Source organism: Dasypus novemcinctus, chromosome 12 (genome assembly GCF_030445035.2).
Source record: "Dasypus novemcinctus isolate mDasNov1 chromosome 12, mDasNov1.1.hap2, whole genome shotgun sequence".
NCBI lineage: Eukaryota > Metazoa > Chordata > Mammalia > Cingulata > Dasypodidae > Dasypus > Dasypus novemcinctus.
Genome location: NC_080684.1, coordinates 53,153,229 through 53,173,209, shown reverse-complemented (window position 1 = coordinate 53,173,209; position 19,981 = coordinate 53,153,229). Strand labels below are relative to the sequence as shown.

The window sequence follows — 19,981 nt, the reverse complement described above, 5'->3', positions numbered from 1 at the left end:
TACAACATAGATGAACCTTGAAAACATTATGCTAAAATAAATAAACCAGACACAAAAGACCACATTTTCCATACTTCCATATATAAGAAATATCCCATATAGGAAAATCCAGTGGTGGAAAGCAGAAGTGGAAAGAGAACAGGGAGTGAGTGCTTCATGGGTACTGGGCACCCTTTCAGGATGACAATAAAGCTCTGGAATTAGTGCTGATGGAGGGACAACATCGTGAACTTTCTAAATGCCACTGATTTATACACATTAAATTGCTAAAATGGTAAATTTTATGTTATGTGTATTTTATCATAAAAAGTCAAGGTCTAAAGAGAAAAATAAACTATCACAAGGAAAATCTGTACAGTCTGTATTCTCTTACCACAATGCATTTGAGCTTGGCTTTAAATAAATGTTTAAATAAAAGGAGAAACTTGAAAACTAGCAACCACAGCAGCAGCAGCTGTAGTGTCTGAAAGAGGTTAGGATGGCCAGCATCCTTGTCCCCTGTGGTTGTGACCTCTAGTATTCTGGGGTTATCATAATACAAATCGTGTAGGTACCCACTTGGATATTTTCTTAGTCTTTTGTAATCTCTCAGGAGCACCACAGGAAGAGTTCCCTTAAGCTTGTCTAAAGAGTGTCCATTTTGGACCAATAATGGTAAAGTTCCCAAGCTGCCTCTTCTCCTAACATAGCATTGTGTGTTTTCTTTCATGTTCAGCACTCTTCAAATACACTACTTTAAAACCCCAATCAAAAAATAGAATTGTGTGGCAGAGGATGTAGGAATGATTGGAAGAAACGTTGCCAGAGAAGAGAAATCAGCTTGCCCTGTACCAATTACCTTTGTCCTGGACACTGCCTACTTACCCATTTACTTCCTGATAGTTTATGTTTTTCAGCTTCTGCTCATAAGCAATCATTTCTCAGAAAGCACAGACAATTAACTCTATAAGGAGAATGTGAAAAGGTCTGAGATAAAAGGAATATGTCATTCTCCAAAGAGAAACCAGAAGGACAGGGGTCTCTAAATACACTGACCACAGGCTGGGGTGCCCAATAGATCAACCCATTTCCTTTTACAATCTCATCAACACAAAGTAGGATGGCGCTAGACTCATATTTTAAGTTATACTCCTAATTGTTTAAAACAGTATTAAAAAAGTGGGGGCAAACACTTAAAGCAAACCTGGGGAAGGAGCTTAAAGAAAGAACCTTAATGATGGCCAATCTTGCTAACAACTGGAATGAAACAGTTTTGTATGAATCATGACTCTAGAATGATTTTTCTTGATAGAAAATGAATTTTTTTTTAAGAGCACTCAATAAATTTGTCAATAATTTCATGACATTAAGACTTGATCTTTACACATAAATTTCTTCAATAGTCCATTCTTATGATAAAAATCATATATTTTAAACTTTGTTTCCTTTAGCTTTTTAAAAAATGATGATTAAAGAAAAGATAGTGGTAGAACTGGAAATGATAGTTTGGCCAACCTCAAAATCTCTAATAAAATTTGTCTAATTCTGAAAATTGAAGTTGAGCAAAATAATCTTGGCTTCTAAAACAATTGGTTGCCTTTTCTTTCAAATATTAATGTTACAGGTGACTTTTCAGTGGCAGAGAAGACAACAAGTCAACATGTAAGGGGCAAATATAGTTAATTTCATAAGATTTCTGAATAGTTTCATGGCTTACTAGGTTGAAAAAGTGAACTAAAAATGCACATACAAAGTAAAGAGTTAAAAAATATCACAATCTGAGTTTCTAAGAGTTCTTAAACTTTTTTCATTGATAGTTTCATAAATATCAGGTAAGGATGATAATCACAGTAGGTATTAGGATATTTAATATTACTATCAGTTAAAGATTAAAGTCACAGTGACTATTAGGACAATTAATATAAATCTACTTATGAAAGGAGAAGGAAAAGAAAAAGTATCAGCAAACCAATGGAATAACACACAAAAAGTTCAGTTGATATAAAGTTACAGAATCACTTCATGTAATTCTCTCTCACAGACTTATTAACAAAGAATTGCTAACATAAGCATTTATCTCTACTTGCAAATGAAATCAGGACTTAATAGGAAAGGGAGAAGGAATAAGGAAAAATTTCAAGGCCTAAAACTATTTTTCAAGGATTTGTATTTTATGATGTATATGTGTGTGTAAATTACAGAGGTTATTTGGTAATTAGATAGAGAGCTTTGGTATTTAATTGCATTAATTACTTTGTAGGCATTGAAGCATGTAGCAGGGGCAGGATTGTATTGGACCTTCACAAAGTCACTGTCTCCCAGCTACTCACTATTCCTTCAGAAAGTCCTTGACTCTGTTCCTTGGCAAATTGAATGAGCCATTAAGAGTGAAACAGTTGTTTTGGAGTTCCAGGCATGTGGCTCAACTATGCATAAAAGGAGTGATGCTCCAAGGCTATCAGGTTTGGGAAGACTCTGTTTTTCTGTGAAAATATTCTAGCAGTCCTCCAAGACCCACTGAGTCTGGTATGTTATCAGGCCTGCTCTCAACATCTCTATCTTATAATAGATCTTGGACTTTTTTTTTTTTAAGGTCACACTATATATACCTTTTTAAAAAACCCTGAATGACAAGGGTTTTCCTTACACTAAAGTAAAATGTGTTTCACATTTTATGTGTTGGACTTGTTCCAAATTAAATAATCTGGTAAAGTCATTAAAGGAATTTAAGACTTTAAGCGCTGTTTCTCATTGTGCCTCTTCTCTGGGTAAGCTTAACACTAACAGAGCTTGTTTTTAAAAGAGTTTATTTGGGTACAGAAAGGGTAGATAATTTATACCCTTGTCGATTAACTGCAAATTTTGTCAAATGTCCTGCTGTTCTCCGTCTATCCCAATTTCTCCTTGTCTTTTGATTATTGAAAGAATGTGGACTAGTCAGGTATTCCCTTCCTCCTTGGCCTAACAATGCTTGTCAGAGACAAACCCAGGGACATAACAAGGATATTTTGTCTTTAAGCTGTTGTGATTTATTTCATGAATGTTACAATCTACGGAGAACGGTGGGTTGGAACTGAAACATGGAAAATAATCTTTCCCTGGCTACTGGAGATGGCTTCTTGACCATAGACCCACAGATAAACTGGATAGGGAACAGAATTATTCTTATCAATGTTATAAATTGCAATTTAACATTTTAGCAATGATCTACACGTAAGTATGACTCATTTATGTCTTTTACATCACAAAGAATGTATTTACTGATAAATCATTTTAACCAAAAGGATGGTTGTATGTGTGTAATTAGCATTTTATTTCATCTCAATTGCATTCTAACAATTTTTTTCTTTTTTCTGCAGCTATGTGGTATCTTGATCCTGGCAGTTGCAATATGGATACGAGTAAGCAAAGATACTCAAGAGGTAAATAAATAAATAAGAAAAGCCTCTCTGCTCCCTAAGTAGTTTATCCCTTTTATAATGATGAAAATAATAGCAATAATAATAATAATAATCTGTGCTATGTGATTTTATAACTCGATTCAATTCAATTGATCAAAGTAACTTACTATGTGCCTGAAACTGTACTCGGCATGGTATGATCCTCATGAGGAGGGAAAAGACGCTGTTTCAAAAATAGGAGAGTGCCCTGAAAGTGGATGTGAGAAGGGGCCAATGTGGACATTTTCTCTTACACTTTTTGCTTAAGCCAGCCTGATGTACACGTTGTAGACCACCTCTCCTCCCCAGTCAAGAAGGACCGATTTTATGGGACAACAAGGTGTTGTTAATAATTTGGCTGATCCCAAGATTGTGTAGTACAAAACTTTTACAAAGATTTATACAGGTCTGGAGGAAGTTTAGTTCATATGGTTAATTCTGACTCCAGACTTTGGATTCCACGTGTACAATTTCTGTTCCATAGCACAGTATCACAAATATGGGAAGAGTATGTAAAGGGGGAAGGAGAAGAGAATGTGGATGGCTCTTCTGTCCATCTTACCCAGCATAATTAATGCCATCCTGGCACCATTTCCTGGCTCCCTGCTTCCAGTGTTTTCTCTCTCCTCTTCTCAGAAGCAATACCTCCTTCTGAATTTTTATTCTTATTTCACGTAGAGGAATTTACTCATGCTTTGTTATCTGGGTTCTTGCCACTATGCACATAGTCTACCACTAGAGCTTTTTCAAGATATTTACCCAAGTAAAGATAGTCCCTGCCCCCCACCCCCCACCAAGAATTTTGATGCCTGCTATTAAGATAATGCATTTTTCTATTAAAACTTATTATACCATTATGCAACTAAATGCCTTTGCCTAGTTGAAAGAAAGATTAAGGGCAAATCAACATCTATTCTGATTCTTTTGCTATAAGGGGTGGATTTTCTGGAAGTATCTTCCTTTTCCCCTCCCGCTCGCCCCCTCCTTCTTTCCCACCTCCTGGAGCACCTAGAGCATCACAGTAGCAATCACTTGCTTCCTCATTCTGTGCCTCACAATGGTAAGGAAACTGGAGGAAAAGTGAAGGCACTAGTTGGTAACATCCTCCTCCATCAGGATGTCATTTATTGTTGTATGCGGATAAACGGAACCATGGCTTTCCCGTTGGCCTTGGGCTCCAGCATTTGATCCCACGGTGAGTATGTGGAAGTGTGCAGAATCGCTGTGGTCTAGAATCTGATGTCTGACGTGTGACTCAGTGGCAGAGAGATGATCAGCCACCTACTAAGAGGCCCTTTGGCGTTTTAAAGCTGTTTGTGCAGCCTGTAATTTATTTTACTTTACTTCTGTTTGATACAGGAACATTTTCTTTCCATCAGTGCTTCTGGTAAACAAACTTGGTGTTTAGTCTGTTAAGAAATCACACACATTGAATGTATTAAAGGAGAACTGTTGTCCTTGAGAGGGTGTTACTCAACATCAAGGGATAAGAATGAATTAATTCAGCCAGACAACATCTTTAGTTACATTTGACTCTTGTGCTCTGTCAGCCTCCAGCTCTGGACAAAAGTCTATGTCTGCCAGCACAACATTAACCAGTCTGATTTAGGTGAAATGGACCTGATGTATATATTTATATGAAGTCAGTGACAAAAAATCAAGACTGTACAAAAAACTGCATTTTACTGGTGGAAAAACAGAGGTAGCAATTTTCGATGAGGAAACATGGGCATAAACAGAAAAGAAAGATGCCAGGAGATGGCATCTCTCCCTGCTAGGGTGTCTCAAAGGGACACTTTGTTCTCCCTGATCCCCTCTTCCTTGAGGCCTAGACGTTTGTCTTCCTTAGAAGTTCTTCCCTTGTCCCAAGACAAACACAGACCTAGTGTTCACCCAAGATAGCTTTAAAAATGCTACTGTCCCTCTCCTGGAGCAAACTGTCAACTCAGATTTCCATTTCATTCCTGATTAAGAATAGCCACTTGTTGGGCTGGATTGGGACAGTGACCCCAGCTGGTGAATGCACTGCTTGCTAGCCTATCCGCTGTAGTGGGGTGCCCCTGCCCAGGCTGGTCTCAGAAGTGCCTCACTACCCAAAGCCCACGTCCTGCTCACACAATCTGGGCCGTAACTGCAGATATTTGACCTATTATTCCAATGTCTGAGCTATCGGATCTCAGTTCTAATAATTTAGCCAGTGAAGCTTCAACTCCCTCAGACGCCTTACGGTCACCCGTACTAACCAGGAATATTCTACTGAAGCTGTATTTGGTAGTGATTCAGTTGAGCTGGTTTTTCATACCCATTTATTAACAAAGTTGATTTCTTAGCTCCGATCTTAACCAGTAAACAAATAAAAAACAAACAAAAACTCTGGGGAAAAACAAAAAACACCAAACAAATCTTTAAGACATCGCCAATCTTTCTAAATATGTAAAAAAAAAATTGTAAAATGAAATGTTTTCTATAAGTCTTTACGGAAAACAGAAGCTGATACAATTCCCTCTTGTAAATGGGAAGCTGGGACTGAGCGGGGTTAGCTGACCGTGCCAGGGTTATAAATTTCATTACGTATCAGGTTCCTGACGGGAATATAGAACTTTATTTTAAGATTTTTAAAACTTCAGCACATAGCTTCCTACCAATGGTTGAATAAAGGTTTCCTCTAGGCTGTGAGATGGTTTCCAAAGTCCTTAAAAACAAAAAGATCATTAGTAGCAGTAGCAGTCATTTTTGTACTGACTGCAGAGAGCTGAACTATGTGCTGGAGAGCAGATTCTAGCAGGCAGAATCGCTGGCTTCGTTTACGGACTAGTGCTCTATCTAGAAAGAGCCTGACTGATAGAGAGGTTAGATGAGGCAGAGGGGATACGCAGAGCATTCGCATATAACACAGGCACAAGGTTTCACTTTTAATCGTGATTTACTTCTGGGCATACACGGAGGGCAAGTTTTAGATTGAAGCTGGGTGCTGTCAGGCTGATGACGCATAGAGCAAGGAGGGAGGAGAACTGAATGGTGCAGGGTGACCCATCCTACTGTAAAGGACTCAAGGTTTTTTTCCCCCTCAATATCCCATCCCTTGACGGTCCAGGCAAAATAAGGAGTTTCTGGAAGCTCTATGGACTATGCCTCCCAGGAATAAGGAGACAGAATTGTTACAGAATCCTGGAAACTGGATATATTATCTTTTCTTAAATGTTTTGGTTTGTTTTGACAAATTCATAGACCCCTGCTATCCCTATCACAATCCATATGTAAACCATTTTTATCAACATGTCATAAAGCTCCCTCATGCCCCTGTCCTGTCAGTTCCTGCTTGGCCATCTACCCTGCTCAAGTCAAGCACTGCTGTCATTTCTATTACCAGAGATTTATTTATCTATTCTTGAACTTCATATAAATGGACTCATATCGTAGTTACTATTTTGCATCTTGTTTCTTTAGCTCAAAATAATGTGTCTGAGATCCATTCATGTTGTGGTGTCTATCAGTAGTTTGAGGAACTTGGGCTTTTAAATTTAAATAATTACCGTAAAACACATGCTCTGTAATGTTACTCTTATGTATAAAACAAAAAAGATGAGAACCAAAGATTATGTAAAGAAGAACAAAAGTACCCACCTGTCTAAGCTTTTTAAAATAATTTTTAAAAAGCATCATATTTCTTCCATTCAACTTCTAGCATATCATCTTAGAAAACTATAATGTTGGAAATACCATTCAGACAAGTAAAGCCTCAATAAAATATAAGTTCCACAAAGGTAGGGATTTTTGTTTGTTTAGATCACTGAAGTTATCTCAAGGTCCTGGAACAGGGCCTGGCACCAATGAATATTTACTGAATAAGCAAAATAAACTTCAAGGAAAGGGATATCCTATCACTAACATCTTTTTTTCTTTTCAGTTGTTCAGCTCTGACACTACCAGTGTTGCTGTGAATATATTGATTGCTGTGGGTGCCATCATCATGATTTTGGGTTTCCTGGGATGCTGTGGTGCCATGAAAGAAAGTCGCTGCATGCTTATTTTGGTGGGTTCTCCAGATAAATCCCAGTACCCAGTCCTCAAGTTTCTGAGGCTTAACTTGCATCACTATTGTTTGTCAAGAGGACTTGTCAAGTTTGTTGAAACACTAAACCTTACTTCTGTTTACAGGGTTTGATTGTAGAAGTAAATATGTTTAGCTTAGAATGGAGGATACCCTGAGAGAAGATAATGGTTCTGGTCATTAGTTCATTAATTCACTTACTCGTTCATTTATTCTGCATTACTAAAGCATGTGCTATGTGCCAGGTATTGTACTAAACGATACGTAAGAACTTAAGAAAATTAGAACCCACCAGGAAAGATTGACAAGTAAACAAATAACTACAGTGGGCCCAATAAAAGCAGGACAAGCATAGAGAAAGGGACTTTCAAGGCATGAGCAGAAGTGAGCAAGGTGTTTGTATGGGCGAGGGTGTGATGCTGAGCTCCTCAGGAAGAGGGCCTGAAAGGGCAGCGTCCGAGGTACCATGTTTGGGGAACTGCAAGGCTATGGGTATGACTGGAGAGTGGCAGACTATTTTTCAGTGAATAATTGGAAATGAGTCTGAGTGTGAACCCGGGTCAGATCATTAAGTGTCCTACATGCCATACTGAGAAAATTGTAAAGGGATGAAAGAGTCAGATTTGTCGCTTAAAAGCTTCATAGAGGATGGATTGGGTTGGGTTAACCCAGAGGCATCCACTTTAAACATATGGAGGAGAAAAATGATAAATTGAAAATAATCAAGTATTTATTAATTATAAATCTAAGGGTTCTTTAGAGCTAATCTAAAATCATTTCCCAGCAGCGGACTTGGCCCAGTGGTTAGGGCATCCGTTTACCACATGGGAGGTCCGCGGTTCAAACCCCGGGCCTCCTTGACCTGTGTGGAGCTGGCCCACGTGCAGTGCTGATGCGCGCAAGGAGTGCCCTGCCACACAGGGGTGTCCCCCGCGTAGGGGAGCCCCACGCACAAGGGGTGCTCCCTGTAAGGAGAGCCGCCCAGCGCGAAAGAAAGTGCAGCCTGCCCAGGAATGGTGCCGGATGCAGCAAGATGACGCAACAAGAAAAGAAACAGATTCCCTTGCCACTGACAACAACAGAAGCGGACAAAGAAGACACAGCAAATAGACACAGAGAACAGACAACCGGGGGTGGGGGTTGGGGCGGGAAGGGGAGAGAAATAAATAAATCTTTAAAAAAATAAAAAATAAAAAATAAAATCATTTCCCTAATCAAATAAGAATCGTACCAGCCCCTGCAAATATTTTTTAACTATTTATAATGAGGGAGGGTAGAGAGTAGAGGCAGTTTCAAATGGACTCTAATAATATCCCTGACGGTTGTTTTTTGATTGCGAAGGGCTAATTTACAATACGGGGTAGTCACTTGAGGGAGCTTAAAAAGAAAGCCAAATCTGTGGACTGCATCCTCCACAACAATGATTCAATAGAGCTGATATAGGTTCAGGAATTTGCATTTATAACAAGACCCCAGTTGATTCTGATGGTGGTAGAAATACTATTTTGAAACCAGTTTTGTGTGTGTGTGTGATAAGGAAAGGGAGGGTAAGAGTTAATATTCAAATAATTTAAACTAAGTTTTGAAAATTCCTTCCATTCCACATCATACCCAATGCAATTGTCCCATAAATAAACTTTCATTTTAACCACCTTTCTTGATCAGTCTTTGAAGCTAACGTTTCTAAGTATTCTGAGTAGTAATGACCCTAAACTTTGAAATTTGAGGCAAAGGTGGGAAAAATGAGATGCATGGACAATATTGTGATCTCTGGCTGCAGAGAGAAATCAAACCATGCCAAAATGCCCCAAGATGTTATTGAATTTACCGGGGATAATAAATATGCTTTCTCCTTTTTTTTTTTTCTTTCAGTTTTTCATAGGGTTGCTTCTAATTCTGCTTCTGCAAGTGGCAGCAGGTATCCTAGGAGCAGTTTTAAAGCCCCAGGTATGCACACACATGATTTTAATAGTTTTTGAAAATTATGAAAAAAATGAAATATTACTTCCTGGAGTGAATAATTTAAAATTAATTTTTAATTTTCAGTCTGAACGTAATTTGAATGAAACACTTTATGAAAGTGTGAAGTATTTGAGCACAACAGATGATTCTGGAAAGGAATTCCAGAAAGCCCTGATGGAATTTCAAGAAACGGTAATTAGAATTTGTAGGTCATTGGTGGAGTTTGACATAATTCTTCCATGCTTACTTAATTTTTAGCTGGCACATTTCTTTAAGGTGGGGATTTTTTTTGTTATGATGGAATAAAAAACTAACAATTTTTATAATTTTTTTGATCTTCACATATGATGTTCTGAAGTAGTTCACTGAAGTAATAGAGAATAAGAAGTGTATGCTTATGACCGATTAAGCCTAGATGGGGTCAAATCAATAACTGTTTTAATATTTACCGTTTAGAAGGGTAGTGTGGTTGGGGAGTTTGGTGAGTCTCTCTCTTTCTCTCTGCCCATCCCCCTTCTCTCATAAAAATCATTACGGCTGACAGCTATGGCTACATGTCCCAGGCTGTACATGCAGTAGCTTACTTAATCCTCACAACAATCCTGTATAATGACTAATATCATCCCCATTTTACAGACGAGGCAGCTGGGGCTCAGAGAGTTCTGATAGCTGACAAGTGGTGGGGTTGGAACTTGAGTCCAGGTTTGTTTTAGTCTATTTTTTTAAACCAATACACCAAGGAAGGATCACTTAGGAAGGCTGGGAGTTCTTTCTAAAAGTAATCGAAACTGTCATGATGCCATGCTTCACTTAAATAGCCCCTCCCCACACCTTTCTTTTCTTCTTTCTCATTGTCTTACGGGTGAAGTTGAAATTTAGGCAGGCATCGAAGGTATTCTAGTATCCACGCCAGCCTAATCTTTAGTTTTACTAAACACTGCTCCATAAAGCAAACATTTCAGTTCAGCCAGGTTTTCTAGTCCCCGGAGCAATGCTATCTTCCTACCTTTGCCTCATTTCCCCTCCGTGGAATGTACTTACTACTTTTTTCTTTCTTTCCAAATCCTGCATATTCTTTAATGCTCAATTAAATTATTTCTTACCCTGAAACTCCTCCTAACCACATTTTCTTTATTCAGAATCCCATTGTATTAACTCCATCTAGAACTAATTTTGCATGGTATAGAAATTCCCAGAGTCTTAGAAGAGGGATGTATTTTTTTAGGCCATTTAACCTGACTTCCTATTGCTTGAAGTGTTTTCTGTTTATAGTCATCCATTCTCTAATTAATTTATCAGTCTTTGCCCATCCCATTCCATTTGTATACAGGTCTGATTATTAGTGTGCTCTTTCTTAATTTAAACAAAATCTTCCTCCCTAGAATTTACGTCTTTTAGTCCAGTTCTTCCTTCCAGAGTTTCAAAGGAAAAAGAAAATCTATTGATGTTTCTATACATGACAACTTTTCCTTTGAAAATAGCTATTGTGTGCCTCCTCCAAGCTTTACTTTTCAAGTTTAAACATCTCTGGTTTCTTGAGTTATCAGATGGCATTTTTTTCCCCAGAGCATTCACCAGTTCCTATCTGGATGCACTCCAGCTTGTAAAATTTTTGCTTAAAACATTATTTCCAAGAGCTGAAATCTGATAGGGTCATTCCCTACTGAACTTCCTCTGGGTTGGGCTTTTCTTAGCTTCCTCAGAGCTGTGTCCCTTGAGCCTCTCCTCTCCTGGATTATTCTACTCTAGTGCCCAGACAATCTAGGTTTAGAGTAGGAAGATTAAGCAAACTTGATTCCCTTACTGGTTGGGGCTGATTAGCCTCAACCTTCCTCACTGTCTTGACCTAGATGAAGATATACTAGAAGGAGCTGTAGTGGAGAAATTCGGGTATGCGCGGTTTCGAAGGCCAGGACTCGAGAATACCGAGAAGGAAGTTGGTTTATTTCGACCGGCCGGGCTCGGCGGACTCTTGTCCTAATAAAAACCGAGCCCTGAACAGCCTTTTCCAGACCCTTTTATACAGAGGATATAGGATTAGGAAGACTAACAGTGATGGTAAACAGACCTTTGGTTAGGTTCTTCAGATCTTAGTATCAGATAGGTTATTTCCTCCAGGTGAGTTACATATTCTCCACATCCAAGCCAGTTTGGATTAGCATAGCTCCACATTGTCTGGAGGCAGCCCTGAATACACACTCAGTCTCACATCCCTTCTGAACATTCAAAGACTGTAGGGCCTATATTACTTATCTGGCCATCTTGGAGACTAGGTACTCTTGGAAATAATTTTGATTTAATGCACAGGCTATATCAGAGCCACTGGGTTTCTGAGTTGAGGTGTGAGTCTCACTTGCTGGACATTGTACCTGGGTTTCAAATTCTCAGTGCTAATCATAGGTTTTAAAATATTGTTTGTTTTATCACATTCTCTAAGTGTTCCTGTGTATGTGTGTGTCTGAAACTCCTTCCTCTTTCTCTTATAAAGATACCAGTCATGGGCTTTAGGGGCCACCCTAATCCAAGTATGACCTTATCCTAACTAATTACATCTGCAAATATCCCATTTCCAAATAAGGTCACATTCTGAGGTTCTGGGTGGACCAAAATTTGGGGGGTACACTAATCAAACCAGGACAGTCATGCAGCCAGTAAAGTGAAGTTGTTTTAATATTCTGGCATTGAAATGCATATTAGCCAGGAGAACGGCTCAGTCTTTAGTAATTTTCCCCTACTATTTTTGCATTAAGAGCTTTCTCCCTGATGAGAAACTAGGAGAAAGATGAGGGGTGCTTATTTTTATCTTTTTATTTAATGACATTATAGACCATATGCCACGGCCATTGGGATTATCATTTCCTTGTTATTCTTTTCTTCAAATAAGCCTACAAGTCCCTCTTCCCCTTTCCTTAGAGTTTTCCCATGTTTCCATTTATTCTGGGCCTTATCCTTCCTGATGTCATGCTTAAAGCTTCATTCTTCATTTGTGCCTCCTCGCATATTTTATATATGTCCATGTAAAATTCAGTTTCATAGGAGTCCCTGAATATCCTCTTTGGCATTTGAAGTGCCTGTCACCCCTTTTCTTCCTCTCCTCCAGGAGTGACCAATGATTGTCAGATAGAAATTTCACTTTCAAAACCTCCCATCTGTTCTGAGCAACAGTACTTTTATGAGATATAGACTATCTCATGAACTCTTTAGGATCTTCTTTGCTAAAATCTAGGATATGTAGATCTGACTCTGCCTCCCTCTTTTGTGTTAAAAACTGAAAGGTGGTTTCTTGATCTTCTCTCCAACTTCCTCTGACTTTTGCATCTGCAACCCATTCTTCTTTTATTAATATTAAGATGAAAATGGAAAACTCTTTCATTTTTGCTTCTATAGTCAGAGAAGTATGTCAGATGACTTATACGACATTTTTAGTGTGGGAAACATCTTAAGAATGGTTTCAGAAGAATATAATTCAATGTATTGATAATGTTTTTTCCTCTTTAGTAACTTTTCATATCTGCTTTTCATCAGTTTAAATGTTGTGGTTTGGTACATGGACCTGCTGATTGGGGAAATAATTTTCAACAAAATTACAAGTCATGTGAATGTCCAACTTCACCAGATTCTTCTTGTACAATATATGATGGAAAAAACGTTTATAGAGAGGTGAGTGATAAATCAAATTTGGCACAGTAAGTTCTGTTATTTTCTTTTCATAATGAAAGTCTCTATAAAAAATAAAATGCAGCAATAGTAATGGGAATCATGATATGAAAATTTTAGGAGTGTCCCAAAGAATAAAGAAATCCTTATTTTAAATGTAAGTATATGTTTAAAAAATGAAAGCATTTCATTTCTTCTATGAATCTGGCATCATTTTCTACTAAAAGGGGAGGCAGAGTACAAATTAATAGATAGAAGTTTACTTTGTCTCATCTTTTCTTTTTAAAGATTTATTTATTTATTTATTTATTTCTCCCCCCCCCCCGGGTTGTCTGTTCTCTGTGTCTATTTGCTGCGTCTTCTTTGTCTGCTTCTGTTGTTGTCAGCGGCACGAGAATCTGTGTTTCTTTGTTGTTGTGTCATCTTGTGTTAGCTCTCCGTGTGTGTGCGGCACCATTCCTGGGCAGGCTGCACTTTCTTTCGCGCTGGGAGGCTCTCCTTGTGGGGTGCATTCCTTGAGCATGTGGCTCTCCTACGCGGGGGACACCCTGCGTGGCAGGACACTCCTTGCGCGTATCAGCACAGTGCATGGGCCAGCTCCACATGGGTCAAGGAGGCCCGGGGTTTGAACCGCGGACCTCCCATGTGGTAGACGGACACCCTCACCACTGGGCCAAGTCCGCCGCCTGTCCCATCTTTAATGACCTTACTCACTATTCTCCATTTTTTCTATTTTAACATAAGTTCGAGAAAAATATTTTCACTTCACTTTTCAAACATCAAGGTTTTTTTTTTTGTTCTTAAAGTTTCATTTTCTCAAGTAACTGTGTAGGTATAAAGAAAGGACTTGGATTTTAGGGGATTAGGCTATGAAAGTTAAGCATACCTGCCAATTTGCTTAGTTATTGCTCTAACTGAGAAGTTGCCTCTGATATTTAAAGTCAATTGAAAAAGCTGGGTTTATCTTTTCTGCATTACAGGTATACAGTAAATTTATGGGTGTCCTACACCTTTCATTTATTATTGATCATCTCATCAAATATTTATTCTACACCTTCTATGTTCCAGGCCATCTACCAGGACCTGGAGATCCATCACGTAAAGGTCACTATGTCAGCCCTCATTGAGCTGATCCTCAAATAGGAGAGATAATTAGACACATTCTACAAAATGAGCCACAGGAATTGCTCAGATAGGAGTAGGCACAAGGTATTATGGGAGCACATCTCAATCCTGTGCATTCAGTGATGCCTTCCTGTGAGACATGACATCTGCCCTTTACTGCGAGCTTTTTTGGGAAGAATCTGTCCCATTTATTTGCTGTCATTCTTTAGTGCCTGCTCTGTGTCAAGACAAACCCTTGCTAGAATCAACTTAGTTGGGATTGGAATACATAAAAGGTTGTTATAATTCACAATGAATTAATTTCTGTAATTTCTGGTGATTATTTTTGATCTAGCCTTTTTTTGGGGGCGGGGGGGAGGTTAGTATCCAATACTGCAGTTAATTTGTAAAAGGAAGTAGAAAGTATCTCAGGGAAAATTTTGCTTCTTCTGACTATTCATATCCCTTTGACTGATATTATCAACATTAAAGAGTCTTTGTACTGAAAGGGGTGTTTCTGGCACTAATATTTCAAGTAATTTGGGGGGAGAAGTTACCTAACAAATTACAGTGTTATCCAGTCTTTTCACCGCCAAAAAAAATTCACCATAAAATTTTTATTCTTACACTTTATGTTCCTTCCTGCTCCCCTTCTCCCTATCCAGTTTAGGGACACAATATCCAAAAAGATCAGGGGAAATAAATATGGTGCCTGTGAATATAGTTTCCAGGTAGGACAGGGGAAAATTAGTAAATTCAATGGCAGGTTGCTATGTGTCTTCTGCTAAAGATTCAACTCAAGGATGTTTTTCTTCAAGATAGAATTTGAAATGTCCCTAGCATTACCCTAAAACATAACAAATATTCTCTTCAATTTCACACATAATTCAGCTGAATATAGGCTGATGGCTCAACCAGTTTCCCAAAATGCAGGTCATAAATTCATAAACGATTTCCATCTGCCTTGTGTCATTTGCAAATAATCTGGAAAAATAAAAATGCTGGAATGGCCATAACTCACATTTCTTTTTTTTCCTTCCCTTTTGCCAAGATAGCCTGGTTATCGGGGGGGGGGGGGGGGGGGGGGGGGGAGGAGGGAGGAGGGGGGTGTGTGACAAAAAACCCTCAAATATAATGAATGTAACTCAGTAGATATGATCATTAATCTCATAGTTATCCCTAAATGGCATAATAATTTCCTCTTTCTAATGTTACCACTTTGGATCAGATGTGAATGGAGAAGCCCATTGCATTCAGGAATGAAGAGAGAAATAGTATTTACCAGCCTCATGGAGAGCTTTTTAATTTAGCAAAGTTAAATTAAACATAGGGAATACCACTCTTACATCGTGTAGGATTTTTCCAGTTTTAGCGATCCCTATAGTTTATAATCAGTGGAACTTTTCGTTCTGTTCTAAAATATTTTAAGCTTGGAAATGTGTGCTAGTTTGTATAAATTTCAAAAAAAATGTGGCAGAGAGGCAACTTTTTAAGTTTTCTTTTTTACCTAAAGTAAGGGCATGACAGTGGACTTAGTGATTTTTTTGTCCTTAAGGAAAAAAAGCAACCCAGATATATATTATTAAGGAATTTTTAAAGAAATTTGTTTTAGAAATTAAATTTTTTTGAAAAAATTTTAATTTAATTGTCTTTAAATTAAAAAGTTACATAGATCATGAAAAATGTTACATTAAAAAATATAAGAAGTTCCAATATACCCCACACCCCATCCCACCCCACTCCTCCCACATCAACAACCTCTTTCATCATTGTGGTACATTCATTGCCTTTAGTGAATACATTTTGGAACACTGCTACATCGCAGAGATTATAGTTTACATTGTAGCTTACAGCCTCCCCCAGTATATTTAGTGGGTTATGGCACAATATATAATGTCCAGCATCTGTCCCTGCAATATCATTTAGGACAACTCCAAGTACCCAAAATGCCCCAATCTAACTAGCTAAAAATCTCTGATTACACACATATGAAATAAAAAGAAGAACTTATATCAGCTCTGAAATGAATAAACTGAAGTTAGGATGAAGTTATTATTTATAATTAAAGATGCCTGGATTGAGCATTTGGGTAGCTAAAGTAAAATATTGCTCCTCACTGATTTTTAATGTATGAAAGAAGCACAAAAGTTAAAAAAATAAATGGGAGGAGGGCAGGGAGAAGGAGAGTGGAGTGAAAAAATTAAATTCCCTTTTGTTGAGTTCCTTGATATCAATTTAAAAAGTCAACCAAATGAATAAATATTTTGATTAAAATTTTAAAAAATTTAGTAAAGGTCACTTTTTAATGTTTGTTGTTGTTGTTATTGTTTAACAGCCATGTATTTCTTTGATAAGAGAAGTACTTGCAAAACATATCATCATAGTTATTGGAATAGCATTTGGACTTGCAGTCATTGAGGTACAGTATAATCTTGCGTTATTGAATCTCTTTATTCATTCACTTGTTTGTTCATTCATTCTTATAACAAATATATGTAAGCCAAATAAAAACCAGGTGTTTCAGAAAAGCACAGGAATGCCAAGGGTCCTTCTGCCAGCTTCCAGCTTTGAGTTTGATCTATGAATTCAAAAAGCCCTGAATGTATTATTTCTGAATGGCTTTTCTACTGAGAAAAAAAAATAGAATTAATCTTAATTTCCACACAGTTCTTAGTCCCAGGAGTCCTTTCTCCATTGAAAATTAGTATAAAAGTTAAAGTTTCCTGAAGTTAGAAGAAAAAGTACTAAATAAAAACAAAACACAACTCTGATTTTGAAACAAAATCAAAGTAGAACTCAAAAATGTGGAGAGTTGCTTTCCAGCTATTCCATTCTAGTGAAATCTAGCAAGTTCTAAAAACTAGAGACAGTTGCTTCTGATTTTCCCAGTTTAAGAATTATGGACTCATTTGGAGAAGTTTCAAGTTGGCTCTGCTTGAGGTTAATGTATTATGCTCATCAATTTGATTATTGATGTTGAAAAAAAAATCTACTGTAGAATATTTATCTTGATGGATATTTTTTGGCATGGTTATCTAGAATCTGAAGGATGCTTTTTACAAGTCCTAAAAGTATCAACAGATTAAATAAAACCATTTCAGAGAAGCATTTTGGAGTCATCTCAGTTCTCGGATAATTCAGATATCAAGTGGGTTAAATTCACTCACAATCCCATTTCGGAACATTAGCAAGAATGCTGCTGAGGTGAGAGGTCTCCCTGAAGGCTGGTTAGCTCAGCTGAGTGACTTCTGCTTCACGCTCATGGAATGCTGCCCAGCGCCTTCCTTGGGCTTTCTGGTAGCTTACTACCTCCCAGTCATGCTACAACACTGCCAGAGAGGAATTTTACCTGGTATTGAAGCAAATAGTGCTTGAAATGGTCATTTAGGCTACTGGTGGAATTTCCCAGCTAACCATTAGAGAAAGGAGAGGGACTATTTGTCATAAATTGGGCTGTTGAGTATTACTTCCTTTTAGCCCAAATGAATAGGTTTAGATATGAAGCATTCTCTGTTGGTATAGCTGTTGTCCTTTATATCTGATATCTGGTTACATTTAAATGGTGCTCTGTGTTAGTTCTCTTTCTCTCAATTATGCCTTTTGTAAAATGCCCTTTGCTGCTCTGCTTTGTGTTTATACCCATTTAGAATTATGATCTAATGATCACAGAAGTAAATGGGGAATCGAACATATTTGTATATTCATACATTTATATATATAACAAAGGCACACATAAGTTGATAGAGTAGGCTTTAAATGAAAGTTTGAGAGAGGAGGCTTTAAATGAAATATTCAATTTATGTGTCAATATGTGTTAAATTCCACATTAAACTCAAATTCAGATAATTGACTATGACTTGCTTACAACGCACAGTTCACTTGAACAACAATACATCTTTTCAGAGGTAGTGAAATGTAAGAAAGAATGATAATAACTCTCTAGTATGCTGATGAGTGCTGGGCTTATACTTCAAGGATGTAGAAGTGAAACACAATGGTTACCTTATTCCATTTTTTACCCATTTTCTTAATTTTTTTCCAATAATTGCCTTAGCCTTAAAGACTGAGATCAAGGCAAAAAAATAATTCTTCATTCCCGACTTTTAGAATTTTCTCAATGAAAATCATTACTTTTGCAGAGAATTGATGTCTTCAGAAGGAAGAAATAATGGGCAGCAGTTCTCATTTGAAATGCATTTCCAGGAAAATATTAGTAAGCACAGAGTCTCAGGACTCTGAGATGACTCAGCATAAATGGCACACTGCCCTCATGCCTCTGCAGGGAAGGGGACTGGTTGGAAAGAACTTTCCATCTGTCATGCACGCAGGTCCTAACTGTCATTGCTACATCAAAGCCACAGCATGCAAGTCACCAATGGCAAAGCCAATTAGGGGAAGCTTTGGGGTCCCTCATTCTTGGGAGAACTACTTAATGAGATAGAAAATATGCCCCAGACATTCAGCTGTGCTTTTTCACTTCAAAGGAAATCTCTGAATTAAGCAATTCCCCATAGATATAGCAGCTTTGAAAAAAAATTACTTTTTTTAATGCCTCTTGGCAATGCAAGAGAAATTCTAGACTCCTTCATTTTTTTGTAGATGATCTAAACCAGGTGCCAATAACCTTTTTATGGAAGAAATAGGTATATCTAGATCCCAGAACTCCAGAAGAGATGTTGTACAGAAGGGTAGGTGTGTGTGAGAGAGCTGGAGCACAGGGGAAATTGATCTGGTGGGAGCAGCTACTGACAATCAAATAGAGCTGATGAGAGGATGACGGGCCAACTGAAAACCTAATTAAACACACACACACACACACACACACATACATACAACCTCACAGCTTTCTCAAGTGTTCTTTTGTCCCATTAGAGTCTCTAATTTCCCAAGAAGAGAGATGACTTAGATGAATGAGTTGAGAACTGTCAGTAGCCAGAAGCTTTGTATGTATAATGTTCTTCCTGCTTATTTGTAATGTCTCCAGCATTTCCTCTTAATTTCAATGTTAATCCTGTTACTTTATTTTCTAGATACTTGGTTTGGTATTTTCTATGGTCTTGTACTGCCAGATCGGGAACAAGTGAGTCTGTGGATGTGTCAAGTTATCATCAGTCAAACCCCTTTGAAATTTTGCTTTGGCTTTGTAACTTTAAATATATAAGTGCTGTACATGGCAGGAGCAGCTGTCCTATTAAAACATCTCATTTAGCCAAACCACAGATATCTTCCAGACGTATTGAACGTATTTAAGATCTGAGTGGTGCAAGAGAAATGATTTGAATGTGCATTTTTACTCAAAATAAAAATAACATTGTTTACACTGGTGCTTTTACATGGCTGATCATTGTGTTTAGTGGTGCTGGCCACCCAGGGGAATAATCTTTGTCTCCAAGTGACAGGATCATAGTGAGTTAAAGCAGCAAATCTAGACTTTTCAGAAGCAACACTCTCTTCTGTGTGGTAAAATAAACATTGGTGATAAGATTGAATTAAGTCTGAAGCTGATAATTAGGAATAGTCCAGTTCAAAGAGCCCCCATCTCTTCTCTAATTGTACACCAGTGACCACTAACGGTGTCTCTCTTTTGCTCCATATCACCATATCCGTATCTCCATATCTTCATATCTCCATATCCATACCTGCCTCATAGCCATTGATTCTCTGGTGCCTCTTTGCTTCCTCCTCTGAGACACAGTTGTAAGAGCTTTTCTCTTCCTACGTATCACAGGCAGTTAATTTTTTTCACTTTTTCTTCAAGTGTAATATACATACAGTAAAGTGAACAAAT

General features: G+C 37.9%; 1 protein-coding gene across 3 annotated transcripts in view; it reads left to right on the top strand.

Moving 5' to 3' along the window:
- The window catches only part of TSPAN8 (tetraspanin 8), a 33,883-nt gene extending 14,370 nt beyond the window's left edge, over positions 1 to 19,513 (top strand). For all 3 annotated transcript variants that reach the window (XM_071218952.1, XM_071218953.1, XM_023588467.3), the window contains 7 exons: positions 3,339 to 3,401; positions 7,327 to 7,452; positions 9,343 to 9,417; positions 9,517 to 9,624; positions 12,958 to 13,092; positions 16,529 to 16,612; positions 19,224 to 19,513. In XM_071218952.1, coding sequence (XP_071075053.1) covers positions 3,339 to 3,401; positions 7,327 to 7,452; positions 9,343 to 9,417; positions 9,517 to 9,624; positions 12,958 to 13,092; positions 16,529 to 16,612; positions 19,224 to 19,277 — 645 coding nt within the window. In that variant the 3' untranslated portion in view covers positions 19,278 to 19,513. The remainder of the gene's footprint in view (positions 1 to 3,338; positions 3,402 to 7,326; positions 7,453 to 9,342; positions 9,418 to 9,516; positions 9,625 to 12,957; positions 13,093 to 16,528; positions 16,613 to 19,223) is intronic.
- The last annotated feature ends 468 nt before the right edge of the window (positions 19,514 to 19,981 follow it).